Source organism: Cygnus atratus, chromosome 1, assembly GCF_013377495.2.
Source record: "Cygnus atratus isolate AKBS03 ecotype Queensland, Australia chromosome 1, CAtr_DNAZoo_HiC_assembly, whole genome shotgun sequence".
Lineage (NCBI taxonomy): Eukaryota > Metazoa > Chordata > Aves > Anseriformes > Anatidae > Cygnus > Cygnus atratus.
The window spans coordinates 137987345-138004673 of record NC_066362.1 but is presented as its reverse complement, the minus strand read 5'-3'; the positions used below and the strand labels follow the sequence as shown (position 1 = coordinate 138004673).

Genomic DNA, 17329 nt, shown 5'->3' with positions numbered 1-17329 from the left:
TCAGAGCAGCTCAAGGATTTACTTCTGGTTGCATATGGTGGAGGAAGAGAAGGCTCCTAGGGTCCTTCTACATACAGTAGTGCCAGTGACACACTAGTTCTAGATAACTGAGAGGCACAGTTTTGGATGCTTGGGCTGTAATACACTGACGTAGTCAATAACTCTCATAGACCTTTCTATGGTACCTGAACCTTACTCTCTATTTCATCTCTCCTTTCAAAGAATCCATCTCCAGCACTGATAACCTCTTGTCTGGACCACAGTTCAGCTACACAGTACTCATTATTCCTTTGACAAAAAACATCACTAAAATACTTTCCATACTGCACACTGCATATCAGAGCACCTCTTCTCTTTTTCATTCTCTCTCCAACGTGCCTCTTGTCCAAATTTTTGTTTCACAAGTAATTCCTCCTTATATCTTTTCTGGTCCTCATTCTGTCAAAGGCACATACTAAAGTGACATCTTATTTTCAAGTCACTTATTTATTCCATCCCACAAATGGATCCCCACTTTGCAATGATTTTAAGCCATTCTGTAAAATGCACTTACTATAAAAGTTCCTTTCCTGATTTCCTGGAAAGTTTTCTGGGAAAAAAAAAAAAAAGTAATGGCCATTGAGAAGAAAAGGCAGAACAGATGCTAGAAGATGCAAAGCCTTTGGTCTATCAGTTTGCATGCTAGAGTTCTTCACCTTCCTTGACTACAAGCCTTATAATCTCTTCTCAGAAGGGACACCTTCATTGTCACCATTATCTTTGTTTTCCTCTGAAGAACGCCTAGCAGTGCTTACTTAATGAAACAGCAAAAGATGGCACTTGCGATTTACAAAGGGATAGTTATCTCAATGGAAACTGCTTCTGAAAACAATGCAGCCTTTACAATGCACAGCTCAGACCTTATGCTCACCTACACAGAATAACACTTTGGCTGAGAACTGAGAAAATGGAATGGTAATTTACAGGATTTTATATAAATAATGAAAACACACAAAGATGCAAAAAATGGAGTCTATTAAAAATAACATCAGCAATGTAGGTGTTGTGATAACACCATAGGATCATGCTATAAGGTCAAAACACAATGGGCAGAGATCAGAAAAACTTCTGTAAGAGATTTGTTTTGTAATTATCTGAAGAAAGGTTTTCTCATGATTGCCTGCTGTGTGACAATGTGCCAAATGCTGATTCTGTATGATAGTTTCCATACTCTTAATTCAGAAGTTAATTCTAACATAAGAAATCAAAACAACCCAAATAATTTATGACACAAGTTTGTTGTGCTTGATATTAATTAAAAATATACATTTCCACGGCTTTAATGCAAATTGGATTTAGGCAACTTAGACCTTCTTCAGATTTAAATTTCTTTATCCATCTGAACATGCTTTAAAATGTTTGCACTGAGTTCATCTTTTTTTGGGGGGGGGGGGGGGGGGGGGGGGGAGTGGGGGGCAGGGGGTGATAGACTACAATAACATCATTATAAAAATGATCCAAAATTCCATAGACTTTATCCTGTAAAGCGCGTCAGGAGGTAAAAGAAAATTATTTAGGAGCCCAGTGAATGGTGACCTGTATGCTATTTCAGAGCATACACTTCCTAGCTGAAATCTAGGGCATGCGTATTTCTAAAATGTGCTTCTGAAGATATTTGATAAATGATACATCATAACAAACATTTTATTTCCACAAGTCTTTCTTTGTAAGTGATAAATGGCAGTTGAAATATGACTGTCAGTGACTTTAATGTAAAGCTTCAAACGCAGCCTCAATTCACTTCTTATCTTTTTTTTTCCCTCCAGTGAAGCCTGTTGCATTAAAATACTTCTTTTCCTGAAAAATTCATTTTCATATGATAGAGTGGCAGCATTGCTGCATTTCAACAGGAGGTGGTTATTCCCAAGCCTATATTCACATATGGGTTTTATACATTTTCCACGCACCTTCAGAGTAGCTGAGACCTTTGCTATAAAAATCAACAGCCAAATCCCTCTAAGACTTCACAAAGTCTCTAGTTCAATTATTTATTCTCAGGGGACAGGGAGGAAGAGAATGGGGATAAAATTTGCTCTAGGATAGCTTTTTTCTGATTTAATGCTTTATATCTATTCCTTTTTATGTTTTAATAAGGGTTTATTGGGTTAAAAAATATCCTCAGCATTGAAGAGGATTTTCTGAAGCATTCTTTTTTTTTTTTTTTTTTTTTTTTTCCAGAGAGAAAGAGTTTGCTTTTTCTAAAGATAATCAAGACAGCGTTACCTTGATTGCCTCTGGAAATGTATTCCTCAGATCCCTGCAATGGAGATTTCATGTACTTTATAAATTTTGGTACTGTGCATTGCCCTGTACTGGTTTGGCTGTTTTAAGAGTGCATTAAAATGTTTCCACTAAGTTCTCTTTTTTTTTTCTCTCTCTCTTTTTTTTTTTTTTTTTTAATAGCAGGATACAGAAAAAACTTCAGTCTTTCACGTCACACAAATTTAATCCACTTATGGTCTAGAAAATTAACACCAAAGACTGAAACTGGCATCAGAAACTGAAATCAAAACTGACATTTCCAGAAAGGAAACCAACGAAAATTTAGCTAACCAACTTCGGTAATTTTTCTTTATTCCGTCAAGCAACATAATGGAAAATTTGAGTTTTTGTTAAAAAAAACAAGGGTTAAAAAAGCTTTGCAATACCCTGCAGTAAACCCACTTCAAAGCTGAATGACATCAAATTCTCAGCACATGAGAATGTGCTTTACTTCTGACAAATTGCACAATGTGGACACAATATAAACTGATAGACTAGAAATGCAGGATATAGTCAGGTACAGATGAGATCATAGCGGAAGAAAAGGGAATTCAATGGAGCCAGACATATTTATTTGATTTTCTTCATGCTCACCTATATTAAAGAAGCCATCTAGCCAGCACCAGCTAGTGAAAGCATAGCAACATACCTCCCCTTTAGCTGGTGATGGCAGCTAATGCTTTATGTCCTCTTGTTTGTTCCCCACAAGAGCTCTGCAGAAGCAGTTCTGCTGCTCCTTCAGCCCCAGAGCACTCTTCCCAGTGCCTGGGAACCCCTTACAGGGGACCTGTCTCAACAGCTAGTGCGAAATGAATGATAACAGAAAATTAATTGCCTTGGAATTACTTAGCTAAGCAGTAGCGAGTAAATTCTCCAGGGAGTCTAATGAACCAAAAGGGAGTTGCTCAATACGTTTTAGAAAGTATAACTTATACTGATGAAGTATTCAGGGAAGGACTAAAGCATCTCTTGAGGCAAACACGCAGGGTACAGCTGCTGAAAGATGATGTGTATCAAGGATCCCAAAGGGACTAGAAGCATCACAAAAAACACTGACAGCAAGAACAGCTATTTATATCTTTGTCTGCAGATTAGGATACTATCTGTATGTGTTCTATACACGTGACTAGGCAAATCATAAAATAAGACTTTACACTAGGTAAAATTTTTAGAAAACCTTATTTTGGCTTACAAAAATAAGCTTAGTAATATCAAAACACTGGACATAAGAATACCTTGCTGGAAAAAAATAACTGAACTGATGGTTTACTTTTACAAGAATTCAATGGTGATTCAATATAGTATTGCCACATACATGAAATGTGTGCTTAGGTTCAGCTAAGAATATAGACAAGAATTCTGTGGACTTGTAAACATAAGCTGCATATTTTAGCATTAACATGCATTCTCATTAATCATACAATAAACGGTTGATACCTATAACTCTGAAAATAACATTCAACATACATTCAATAAGCAATTTTTACAGGCACATTCCCAACCTGTAAAGGCTTTTTTTTAATCGAAACATTACATTCTACAGCAAACTGTGTAAATCCTAAAGAACATCTACACAACCACAAGGTAAGAAAGCACCAGTCTAAGCCATTCTGCTATAAAAGACGTTTTACTCAGTGTGCCAAGTTACTTGTTCTAATTCAATGTCAGTGCAGACAGTCATGGTTTAAACAACCCTGCCTTAAGGTAAAGGCGTAAGGAAAAGTAAAGTAAAGCAGTTTGCCACCTCCTCATGCAATTTTTCAAAATATAAGATAAATTCAAGGCCAAAAATATCTTGGGAACTCTGTCTAGGCAAAATAGCCTCAAAATTCAGTGATTAAGTAAATAAATTGTTTCCCCAGCTGATATCAGTTCTTCTTACTTAAAAAACGATGCACTAAAAAAGAGGGGCGGGGGGGGGGGGGGGGGGGGGGGGGAAGACGAAGGAGATCAAATTATCTGATTAATTCATTCCCTTCTTTCATTAAGCTGGAGAAAAGAGCAGAGGCAAGAGGAAAGGAGGGAAGGCAACAGCACTCATACAGATGTTGGCTGGAGTCTCTAGAAGAAGGTTTGTTCCTATATCAAGAGGGCTAAAATGACTGCTAAACTTCCAAGTTGAATGTTTTTCAAAATTAGCTCCCTGCTCAGAATATTGCTAAAAGCCAGAGATTTAAAAAAAAAAAAAAAAAGAGAGAAAAAAAGTCTATCAGTCTGTTGTATCAATATAATTACAGACATTGGTGGGTGTTTTCCAGCCGTTACCTGTTGAGATGACTCTGATATAACAAAACTGTTTTCAGACCCCTCCAGGACATACTGGACGTGGAAATCCAGTAATATCTGATGATTTGAGAGCCACACAGACTCAAATTTTAAAAGCACATCTTTTTATTTGCTTTGAATTTGGGAGTTTTGTCTGAATGTGAAATTGGAGAGACACACAAAGATGAATGAACTGAGGTTCTGTAAATCAAGGCCTTGAGTCAGGTCAGATGAATAGAAAGCAGAGCCCTGTGGAAGAACAGGATGGTAAGCATTTTTGTGTGCCAAGGCATATTGTTCCTGTGATATTTTAGCTACAAAAACATTTGCTATATGACTGAAGCAGAGAGATCAGGTCCTGTGCCATTAAAGGACTTAGTGTTGCTACCTAGATGATGATAAACCAAACCACTACTGCAGGCTGACGACCAAAGCCATTAGATGTTGACAGGTTGGCCTGGCAACAAGTTTTCAGTCTTGCTAAAACCTTTGCAGTTGTGGAACATTTTCTTGAAACCAAAGAAGATGGCAGCATCTGTATTTTCCCAGTTATCACAATGTCCTAAAGACTAACTACATTAGAGTTTCTAATGTAAAGAAATTACACGAAGAAAACCACAAAGCTGAGGTGTAAGTCTATTTTACTTTCCTGGTGTGAATATTCATCACTCTTCTTTAACAGCAGCCTATTATGACCGTACAGAATTGCAGCCCTGCACTATGAACAGTATGGCTAACGGCAGCACCCACCTTGCCTTTACAGGGAGCTGTCTGCTCCAGCTGGCTGTTTCTCTGGTGTATCTCTCATCTCTGGCATCTCCTCTCTTCCTCACTCCGTTTTTTTCCTTCTCCTCTGGATTTTTTTCCTCTTTAGATTGTGCCATCAACTATACTCAGTACCCCTCCACTGCCTTGTGTTTGTTTATTCCTTTTTGCCCTGCTCACGCTGAAGGAAGACATCATCTAAGGCCCCAGAAGAAGCTGACTGGTTCTCATCCCCATTTGCATGCATTAGAAGTGTATGTGAGTTTTAACACCTTGTTAAAATTTTAAGACTTCATGGCTCTCTGCCCCTCTGTTTGCCGTAGGCAGGGTAGAAGCTGAACAGCAACATTCAATTAAGCTAATTTAATGTTCTATTGCCCGTCTCAAAAAAAAAAAGCAACATACATAGTATGCAAGGCAGGGCAAGACATTTATGCTTGACAGTCTCATAAATTGAACAAAATGCAGTTTGAAATTAATTTTAAAAAGCAATAGAGAATAGAAAATGGACACTTAGAAATTAGTTTTTACACAGTGTTGGAAATATGACTCCTATTATTTCAGAAAAAAATAGCATTCTGTGAAAAGTGGAGACTGGGTGCCAGCATCTAAAGCTTTAAAGCTAGCAATAATGCCATCTCTTCCCTGGAATAGCAAGCAGCACCATCCAGTGGCAATTTTTTTTCTATTAAGTTCTTAATTAGGGCCAGCTTACACACTACAGAAGTACCATCATCTAAGATAGTATTCTTTAAAGCGCACACGTGTAGACACACACACACAGTACTCTGTGCTTCCTTTACTTAAATCATAAAAATCACAGAATCATTAAGGTTGGAAAAGACTTCTAAGATCATCCAGTCTAAGTGTCCACCTATCGATATTGCCCACTGTACGCTTCCTTTGTTGCGGTTGTGGCAGGTAAAAATGGCTGTAGTTCATCCAACTGGTGTTGGCTCTGTCCTATTGGAGGCAGTATCTCTGCTCTACCCAGTGGTAGAAATCCCAGCACCTGGCCAGTACTGCTGCTCATAAGGAACAACTTGTAATGCTCCTGCACAGCTACTTTAAGTCATTTTGAGCTTCTCCATATAAGGTCACATCATCCTCCTAAATCAGAAAAAAAAAAAAAAAAAAAAAAGGAATGATCTTGACAGTCCACATTGCTTAATTGCTAGCTCAGTTGCAAATCTTGTTTGGGCCTCACCAACACTCTTGGAGAATATCCAGTGTAAAGTTTGGAGAAAAATTCCTCTGGGGGACAGGAGGGATGGATCTGCCCTACATCTAGATCCCCTTGCTCAATCCAGTCCTCCAGCACCTATCCTAGCAAGGTTTGCTTCCTCCTACCACTTGCTCCATAGGCCTCAACACCATCCAGTCCTCCATCTTAGCAAGCTTTGCTGCCTCCTGGCATTCACTCCATAGGCCTCAACACCGTTCTCAGTGCACGCCATCGGTTTTATGTCATGAAAGCATTACTCACAGACACAGCAAGACAGCCCTCATTACCTTACACATTTTCAGCTGGAAAAATAGAAAAAAGAGACATTTGAATGGCAATGGTGTACCATGGTATTGGAGACTCCAAAGGAGACCTGCAACCACCTGCTGCCTAGGAAAGATGTAGCCAACCAGCTCCATAGAAAGCTAGGTTTTTCTACTGGATTTTTACATTTTAGATATCACTAAGCAGGATTCAGATTCCATGCCATTCACAGCATCATGACATTAATGATCTCTGCTTCTGTCCAGCAAGTTCACTCTTTGTGCCCTAGCTCCTGGCTCCATTTCTACCTCACTGTAAAATAGTGCAAATGATCAAGACAGTCAAGAAGTCTTTGCTCTCCAGCATGTTTGTGCTGCTAGAAGCTGGCTGGCACACCAAGGAGGCACTGGTTTACCAGCTCTGCCCCCACCTTGTCCTTTTTTTCTCCTTCCCAGTCCCAGACAGGAGGGCAGAAGAGGACAAATTTTATTTTGCCTTATGAGGTATGGCTCAGACTCTTCACCAAAAAGGGATAGATGGTTTCTTCTTATCTTCCCTAATTTTCTGCCAACACCTACAGCAGTGTTTTAGTGCCTCTTCACAATTCTTGCATCCTAGCACAACTGGAAATAATAGTAGCAGGAATTTATTTATTTCCCACTAAGGCCAGGGAGAGCAGCAGTTCCGATTTTCTTTTTTATGCCATCTTTCCAAATAAAGACTATGGATTTTCTTCCATCCCTGTACTAACAGTCTTTTGGTAGGATATATGTGTAAGTGGCAAGACTCTAGTCCACTCTATTCTCTATCTATATTTAAGCACAGATCAATATGAGAATGGATGGGAAGTGAGAAACCGTGCTGAATAAGCTCATCTCTGGTTTCTGTGAATCTCCTCATCGGAAAAAAATCTTCCTTAAATTTAGTCTATCGCAATCTCTTTGTATTATGTTTTGTACACCAGCGAATATTCCTTCTGTTTTCCTATTCCCTCTCTAAAGTATAATAATTTCCCATGTGCAAATAAATAGCCTCTTACTGGAAATAAAAAAAATAAAAATAAAAATAAAAATAAAAAAGAGGACTGTCTGAGCACAGACAGTAGTAATAAGAAACATGTTATTTCATTTGTAAAAGAGCTTTCTGATATTGGTTTAACCAGCCCACAACGCTAGAAAAAATGGTTGTACTAAACCACATACTAAAATGTAAAAATTTTTATGTCTGCAGCTAGTTTCTACTGGTTAGATGCTATTTTAAAAAATCACTCTATATTAAAGAAATTGAGCTTAAGGGATTTTTATTCATAATTTAAACCAGCTAATAATAGAAAAGTGATATGGAAAGAAACCGATACTCCACATTTCCATTAAATTGAAAATTGTGATTATTAGTCCATGCTTCACAAAGCAAGAAGCTAGACCTTTTAAAGCCGGATCTTGCACTTTCACGTATTTGCATTTTAAGGAGAAATACAGACTTGTAAATATTATTCAGGATATCAGATCACTAAAATACTATTTGAAAGATCCTGACAAGATCTTTCTTAGGGGTACCTACAGGACAGGATATGAAACTAAATGCTAGGTACTGTGATAAAACAGCTCCAGTGGAGGATCTCACAGAATTTCAGGCACCTGACAGCATCACTTTTCTACCATATGAAGTACTAGCAGTACTTTCTTATTATTTAATAAAACGACTGTTATTCTGCCTTTTATTCCTGACTAGATAAAATGCTTCGTAAAATAGGTTTTTTTTGGTTTTTTTTTTGTTTGTTTGTTTTTTGTTTGTTTTTTTAAAGATTATTAACTTCATATTTTCTGGTTTACTTAAGTATCAAACAGTTAACACTCCATTTTAGCCCACAACATAAAATATGCAATTAATAGAAAATAGTGGACAAGTGTACACAATTAATAATTCATTCAAATTTATGATCTCTGTCCTTTAATAATAAAGGTTACACATTCCTCCTTACATATTTCTAATTAATGCATGTTCAACGTAGCTACAATTATGCAATTCGTAATTACTATTAAGAACTATGAACTCAAGAAGCTTTTCTAAACACCAATAAAACTTTCTAATATTAACAAGTATTTTAAGATATGGATAAGCAGATAGATTTCTTTTCAAGGTCACCAGTGTATTATTCCATTATCTACATACACAAAAGGAGAGAAGTCAAAAGTATCTTACTGTATTACAAAGGGAACCTATGAGATTTTTAACCATGAAACTAATTTAGCACAGCAACATCTATGTAAAACTCTGGACATCTGGACTTTACACCATATGATCCTGTGGAAAATGTCAAAACATACTTGTAGCCCACCTGTTCCTCAGTAACCCTGAAGGGTCAGATGTCAGAGCTGACATCAAAACAGGTAGATCTGAACCTCCTGAAGTGTACCCTTGCTTTAATTTCCTGTGCAGTGTAGCCTTCCAGGAAGGAAATGAAATACTTCATTGTTTTCTACAACACTATAAAATAGTATAGATTAGATTAATTCAGAAATATCACAAGAAGCAGTTATTTTTCTTTTTTCTCCTCTGGGAGAAGGGAAGGGAAGAGAAGGCTGAAATGCAAAGAGGTAACTGTTCAATATTTGAAGAAAAATCAATTTCAAGAGAATGAACGTCTAGTTACTGAAGGAAAGAATGAATATGTGAAGGAAAAAAAAGAAAAAGGAACATACAGATTTCACAAAGAAAATGTGACTAAGAGATGTCCAGAGTTAAAGGCAATACACCAAAGCTCCAAGGGGTAGAGTAGGATGGTGAATACAAAAATATTCATGTTTCTGGCAAGCATATAGAAGAAATTATTACAAATTGAAGATGAGAAAGTGGAATCTTCCTTTACCAAAAATGTATTAATATTTTTATGATCAAATAACACAATCATTTTTAAAAGGAGTATATTTTTATGATCAAATAACACAATCATTTTTAAAAGGAGTAGCACTTAAAATAGATGCATGAAGAAACCAGGTTCAGTGGCTTAACATGTCTCACAATGTGCTGTTCTTCAGAAGATACTAAGACCCCCACTGACAAAGACTGGTTCTTGATATACTTTGAGCTCCTACAAATTCAATACCAAAAAAGATGCAAACAGCTGCTTCAGAGCAGAATTTTCCCCATGTTTTTACACTGCTGCAAGTTTAGAGGAGACTGTTTACAGCAAATGCATTTCATTTTTTAGTCAGAATATGTTCCTTTGTCTCTTATCATCTGTATCTGTGGGAGGCAGAAGCTCTTGCAGTCTGTTTCCTGTATGCTCACTGATGAATAAGGTAGCAAAGGGCAGGCTGAGAAGGGGAAGGAAGGATTAAAAGATGAGGACAGTGGGTTTGAGGAGGTTGGGGGCACAAGATCTGGGGTTCCTGTATGGGGAAAAGGGTTGTGCAGGAGGAGCAAGAGGCACACCTTTGGATAGCTCATGTGTTGTAACAGAAAAAAGGCTTCCTCTTTCTTTACCATTACAAGAAAATATGTGAAAATATAGCTCTAAAACCTGTTTGGGTGTCTGCACTGCCTGAAGTTGAACCTATATTGGCAATGATAATGAATAAAACACAGGAAACTAGAATAAAGACAGACAAAAGAAGGGGAGCAGCAACACAGAAAATGAAAATCCATGAGAGATCGCTCCTGCAGCAACACCAATTGATTTCTCTAACAGTGATAACTGCTAATGGATTAGAGTGCAATGTGTTGAGAAAGCAGGACTTCAGGCACCAAAGTAATAAATATCAAATATAAGGTAAGCCACTATTACGTATACTAAGAATATTAATATCCATGTCTTGGAAGAGTTCCATGAGGGAACTAAACAACAGTCAAGTTTTATTTTATGTTAGTTTATTTTAGTTAGCTTATAAATTCATAGTTTAAAATTTACTCTAGTTGTAGCATTTGTCATTCCTACAGAAATTATGGAGAAAGCATCTAAAATTGTGATGCAATAGGTGACTTCCCACACTTTAAAATTCAAACAAAGTTTACTTATAAAGATCTATTTCTGTCTTTGAATTTGCAGGAATATTTTTTTCTGCCATCAACAGAGAGTTTTCCATTATCATTTCACAGAAACAATCAATTAATGAGTAGTTTCAGAGCTTTTTCTTAGAAACAACAGGAAAATGTGTGCTTTTCTTAGTTTTGCTCTTCAGTTTCAAGCCTTTATTTCCTTTGCACACATGAATTGTTCAAAAGTGACTTTCTAAGATGCAAACAAGAAATCTCAGCCATTACATATATTTTTTTTAAAAAAAGGATGTTTTGCAATTGTTATAGGAGTGCGTAGGGTTTTTTTTGAAAAGCTACATTAAAGAGTATGAAGCTTATTTTGGTGTTGTGTTGTATGCCTACCTATGTTCATATCAAGATCTAGTCCAAACCACTTTCACACTTAATATTAAATCTCTTTGTTCAGTTAGAAAATACATAGAACCAGTTTTAGCCTCATAAATAAATCACCAGTCTTGAATGACATAATCTAAGCGTCTAAAGCATCTGTCATGTTACGTGTGCCCATTACTGATATTTGATAAGAATGCATTTACCTATCTTTCTTACCATTTCAGCAGGTAACAGGATGAAAAGCTTAAGGTACACAAGGGATATGTAAAAGTAGTGAGCATGCCAGACATTACTAAGCACCTTATAGACCTGATTCACTTCTCTGTTTCATATTAGTGGAAATCTGGTGTGAATCAACCTGGAAAATTCATGGAGAATGTATATACTCACAATTTTAAAAAAATAAGAAGAAGAAGGAGAAGGCAGGCCCCTGTATTTGTACTGTATTTCAAGATAATCAGACAGTTAATGTTTTCAGTTCAAAGAAGTTTGTAGCAGCCTGTGCTCTTTCTGACATGTTTTTCATCCTTAGTGCTGATTTAAGGTATTTTCTTTGGGTCTGGTAACTCAAGGCTTTGGAATTAAGTTACAATGTATGTTTAAAGTTCCTCATCCCTTGACTTCTTCATGTTAACTCAGACTCTTTTTCTTTAAATAATACGGTAAAAACATTTCTAAATGTCAGTGATATTAGAAAGTGTGCACAGTTTAACCTTTTAAAAATAAGCAAAATTATAGTTCGAGGTGCCTTAGAAAAGGGAATAACCAAAGTTAAAAAAAAAAATGTTTTTAAGTTAATTGCTTTTAACCTAAGATTTTCTGCATCTTTTGTAAACCAAATTTATTTTTTTATTCTCACAGCCAAGCTATAATCCTGTTAAAATACTAAAACATTAAGAGGTGCTAGTAGAAGAACATGCAAGAACCACTGTAACGTTAGTATAGCTAGCCAGAATCAGTTGCACTTCAGAACAATTTCCTCACACATACCTTGTTCATTCCATTAGCAATAATAATGATTCAGCAAGGATTCAGGCACAGATTTTAAAAGTATGTTACAGCCCAAGAATGAAACTCTTCCTCAAGTTCCATTTGCAATGTAGGTCAAAAAATAAAACCAAAGCACAAAACATGACTTACTTCCAGTATGATCAGCACATAGACACCAACTAAGATGATGGATGCAATTGTTACTTGTGCCTCTATATTAGCATGAAGGTATTGATGTTTCACGGAGAGAGGAATGCTTCCAGGCTCCTGCAGGAAAGCTTCAATGTTTATGAAGATGGTGCCTCTGGGGAAAGGAATAAAAGTTTTGTTTTTCTTCTCTAATGAAAACTTATTCATTTTATTTATGCATTAATTTTATATTAAGAATCTATAAATATGTTATATTTTTGCAATTACAAGCAACTTTTCAAATATTTTTACTTCATCCCTCTAGACAGCTTTGCTTGGAAGATAACGCAGCAACCCAGCCTTGGAAATGCATTTAAAAAGCAAAGGAGATGTCATGCTTTCCTGCCCCTCTGAAACAGTCAGTAACAGATTATTTTTAGAATGTTATCTTATTCTTTGGCAGTCAAGTCTATGTCAACTTCAATGGCTTGTTTCTGAGTCTTGTAGCCAACCTGTTTGGCATCTGAAAGGTTCTAGTTGTGATGATATGCTGATTTCTTCTTGAACTTAAAGGTAGAGACCAGTTGTACACCACCTGCAAAAGGGTCAGATTTGGTAATATTAGTAGAAGTCAGTGAAAGTGATAAACCTCTGTTCTGGCTTTTATATCCCTTCATTCTATCTCCTTTGCAGCTTGGAGAATTTTTATGGACAGGAGATCACACACACCAGCCTAAATTCATTCCACTTTGTTAGTTATGTTAGCAGCCCTCAGCAAGTTTATCCTCATCCCCTTGTTCTATGAGTGAAGCCAGAAACAACTCCAGGAGCTGCTCTAGAGAGGGGAGACCACATCACACTTTCTGTTTGGCTTTAGGGAACATCTAGGGCAGCTAGGCTCCTCACCTAGACATCTCAGCTAGGTGACACAACACAAGGCTACTGTGGGCATTTCCACACTGCAAGAGCCACAAATCCCAGGGAGCAATCCCAAATTTCCAGACAAATTGGTACAGAGCTTCTGAAGTTTGCACAGCCCTCTTTGACCTGCAACACAAACTGCATGGCACTTAGGACAGGTGTCCTTCAGGCTCTGAGTGGTGCCCTTGTGGCCCAAGATATTTTTTCTTAAATTCAAATGGCTTGGGAAAAAAAAAAAGGAAAAGAAAAAAAAAGAATTAAAGACAGTCAGCGTGGTGCTTTTACATTATGATGCTCAAGATATTCTTTCTTGGCAGGTTTAATGTGGAGGACTTGCCAGGAGAGCATTAGAAGACTACATAAGGGAAAACAGCCAAAGCTGCTGAAGTGTCCATTGTCCTCCCACAGGCAATAGTCCCTGGAGTGACCTGTCATCTAAGCCATAGAAGAGACAATGTGGTTTGCTCCCAAAGACTGCCTAGGAAGAAAACTAACAGACATGAGGTACAGATGATGAGAAGCCCAACAGCAAGATCCTACCCCCAGACATTATGAAGAGTACATGCTAGAATTTCAGCAAACAGAATTCCTTCTTTTGCTGATCTAGGAAGAGGAATGAGAGAGAGGAACAAGAGCAAAGAGAGTGAAAAGAGCCTCAGAAAATAAAACACTGAAACTTTACCCACTAAAATACACTGATATACTGGCAAGCTTAGTCATTAAATGTCATTAAATACAGATACATAAATTATCGTCTTTTTTTTTTTTTTTTTAAGAAAATAAATGTAAAGAAACGTAAAATTCAGTTAATTGTAGTGTAAATCCTGAATCTGTCTTGACCCTGTGTGCTACAAATTTCAGGAAAAAAAAAAAAAAGCATAATCAGCCAACTTGGAACATCTGATGCAGAGAAATGCCTGAGGAGCATGCAGGCAGGGAAAGTCATTTTGAGTAGCATAATCTGGTCATGTCAGGACCACCACTGGAGTGCCAGCAGGAGGTGGGATGCTACAACAAACTATGCTCTGGCTACCTGCAGCAGTGTGAAGGCTCCTTGGGGATCACTGCCAGCAGCATTCTCCACATCAGGGAGTTGAGTGGTTTAAGGGAGTAATTGCCATTACGGTATTCTTTGGCACACTGAGGTAGTGGGACTAATCTTTCTCTGTAGCCTGTGGTATTGGGTGTAAGCAGGCATACTGTTGACATTATTCAGCTAAATTATCACTGGTAGAAACAGGACACCACCTATACAGAATGAGAAGCAGCAGTTTGTATGCCAATGCTATTTATTAAATGATGAAGCTTATTTTCATTGTTCAGTGATACACAATGACACCTCATAAAAAATCCTCCTTCACTGAGTTCTCAGGAAGAGAGCAGCAGGAAGTTGTTACAGACAACATTGGCAATGAAAAAAACTTAAGAGAAATAAAGCCAGTAAATGTGACAACTTGCCTGAGAAAATAATTTGCAACAAAATGTGAAAATGTATTTCACTGAGTGCAAAAAGGCACTTTACACTTGTTTCTTCTTCCTAAGACAACTTTTTAAATGTTCCCAACTTTTAACATTTGAACTTTCATGCAAGATGTCAGTCAAGAGATATCAGGTTTAGAAAATTTTGATAGGAAGCTAAAGAAAGTCTTGCAAAGGCTTATTCTAAATATTTTTCTAATAATTTTTCTAATGCTGACCTTTGCACAGATTTTCCCATAGGGAAAAGCATGACCAACTAATGCACACAACAATGATGGAAATACAAAAGATAAAACACATCTCAGAAAAAGTGAAAGAAAATGCAAAGACCATCACCTGCTGCTGGTGTCTCCTCCTTGGGACAGCATCTTCAGTCTGGCTGATTTGCACTAAAATGTATTCCTCTGTTTGCTCGTCAGCTATATCTGCTACAAATGGACCTCCAAGGTCTAACCTCAACAGAGCAGAATCATGAAAATCTGTCAGATTCATAGCTGTTAATAAGGTTGTTAAGGTTTGAATTTCCAGTAAAAATGAGTATAAGTTGTACCAACTCCAGAAGAAAAAAATAGAAATTGGTCAACCTATAATGACAAAAAAAAAAAAAAGGCAACAAACCACATTCACCTAAAATAATCAAGAAATTATGAAAAGAACAAAACAGACATTTATTTCCTCAGCAAGTAGCACTGTTTTGGCCTGGTTTCCTAAGGAAACAGGATTTACAGGATCACAATACTTCTGTCCTTTCCTCGCAACTTTTAAGATCAATCAGTTTCAGCTGACATTGCAGATCTACCAAAGCTCCAAAAGAGTGTATGGAAATATGCAGAGAGACTGAGAAAGCTCTTTAAGTGTTTGTATAGATGAAAGGCTGCATCATTAGCTCAGCAATTTAAACATCACAGAAATTGTATTGGGAAAAACACTGTGTAAGCTGCAATCACATGGGAAACTAAATCAGAATCAATGCCCCATTCATGATGGAGAATTTGCTTTTTGGTCAAAATTTCATTCACAAGTTTGCTAACATCTAAAAACATATATTCAAGCTTCTGCCAGAATACTTATGGTCTCTTTCCCCTCCAGCTCCTTTTCTTTTTCTTTCTCTCTCTCAGGTATGGTATGAGGTGTGGTCAAACTACATTCCTAGTCTAATATAATTAAGAAATCAGCCAACCATGAGAAACAAATCCATTAGAAGCCTGGCACTACTTATCCAATACATCTAGGACTATTTAGACTCAGTATTGTTAGGAGTTCGTTTTTGGCTTGGTTGAGAAAGAAGCATCCCTGGGGGCCTGGGGAAAAAGGAAAACCTGAGCTTTGAAAGCCCTCACAGACTTTAAAAAGACTACAACAGAGAGACAGTGGAATTGTTTTGCTACTGTCTGTGATGAGATAGAGAGCAAAAGCATCATCAATATACATGTGTGTATATTTATGGGTATATATGGGTAAGGTGGGAAAGAAGACACTTGACTTTACACATATATGCCCTGTTGAAATCACACAACTCAGATGCATGCTTGAGTATCCTAACAGCCTTAACTTCTGACATTTAATTTAATATACTACAAAGAATTAATCTAATGTAAAAAAAAAACATACAAGACTGTGTACCTACCAGAAGGAGTTTTCCAGAAAGCAGTTCCGTTACCCACAGAACTCAGAAATTTTAACAAAAGAACAAACACAGAATAGTTAGAGGGTACCCAGTGCATTGCTATGCCCCACTTCCCAGTGAGCCCCAGTAATGCCATCCATAGAGGACCAGGCTCTTCCTACACTCTGATGGGGAAAGCCTGAGACATTATGCAGAGTTCTTTCACCTTTAAAATGAAGTTGTTGTCTGGACAAGAGATGCCTCTCACACTCTGTAACCAAAAAAAATCCTAGCAGATCTAGTTGCAGTTGAACAGCCAGTGCATTGCAAGGTAATATAAATTTCACCCTGCTTAGTTTGGCAAGTCACCACCTCTGTTCACACACTGTTCATCAAGAATGACCCACCCAACCACCCCCAAACATCTATTTGCTTAAAGAAATTGCATACAAAATCATAAAAAATAACCCCAGATGCAACAAACTTGGAAACTAATTCCAGTGAAGATTATTTACACGTGCAGCCCTTAGAAAACATAAATATAAATTAGTACAGTTCTCTTCCTTTTCTGAAGGTTTTAAGTGTGACTTGGCATCATAGTTTTTTTGTGTCCTAATGTATGATATTAGTGTCCACTGGAACTATATGTATACCTTTAGCTAGAGACATTAATTATACTTTCTAAGAGGCCTGCTGACCTGAAGTTATTAACCCAATAATTTAGGACACCTCTTGACAGTCTGCTTTTTATTAGAAGTGTAGCCAGTAATTTATGTCTCAAAAAGCTTCAGGTGCATATAATTATGGCAGCTCCCTTTTAAGCAATACTTTTAAAATAAATCCTGTAATTACTCAGATGACACATTCAGAAGCTATTATAAAGGATGCTTAAAATTAAAGGGGGAAAAAATGAAACCTTATTTCCAAGAAGAGTTCTTCCTTCCTTCTTTTCCTGTGAAGACAGGGATACTTTAGATGTTTTTTCCATTTCTTTCTGTGCATTTATAAAATCA

At 37.2% G+C, this 17329-nt stretch overlaps 1 protein-coding gene across 1 annotated transcript in view; it reads right to left on the bottom strand.

Annotated features, from left to right (window-relative positions):
• The window catches only part of OCA2 (OCA2 melanosomal transmembrane protein), a 191375-nt gene that overhangs the window by 129359 nt on the left and 44687 nt on the right, over positions 1-17329 (bottom strand). Inside the window, 3 exon segments of the mRNA XM_035558138.2 lie at positions 12332-12485; positions 12823-12905; positions 15047-15204. Of these exon segments, the coding sequence (XP_035414031.1) occupies positions 12332-12485; positions 12823-12905; positions 15047-15204 (395 nt within the window).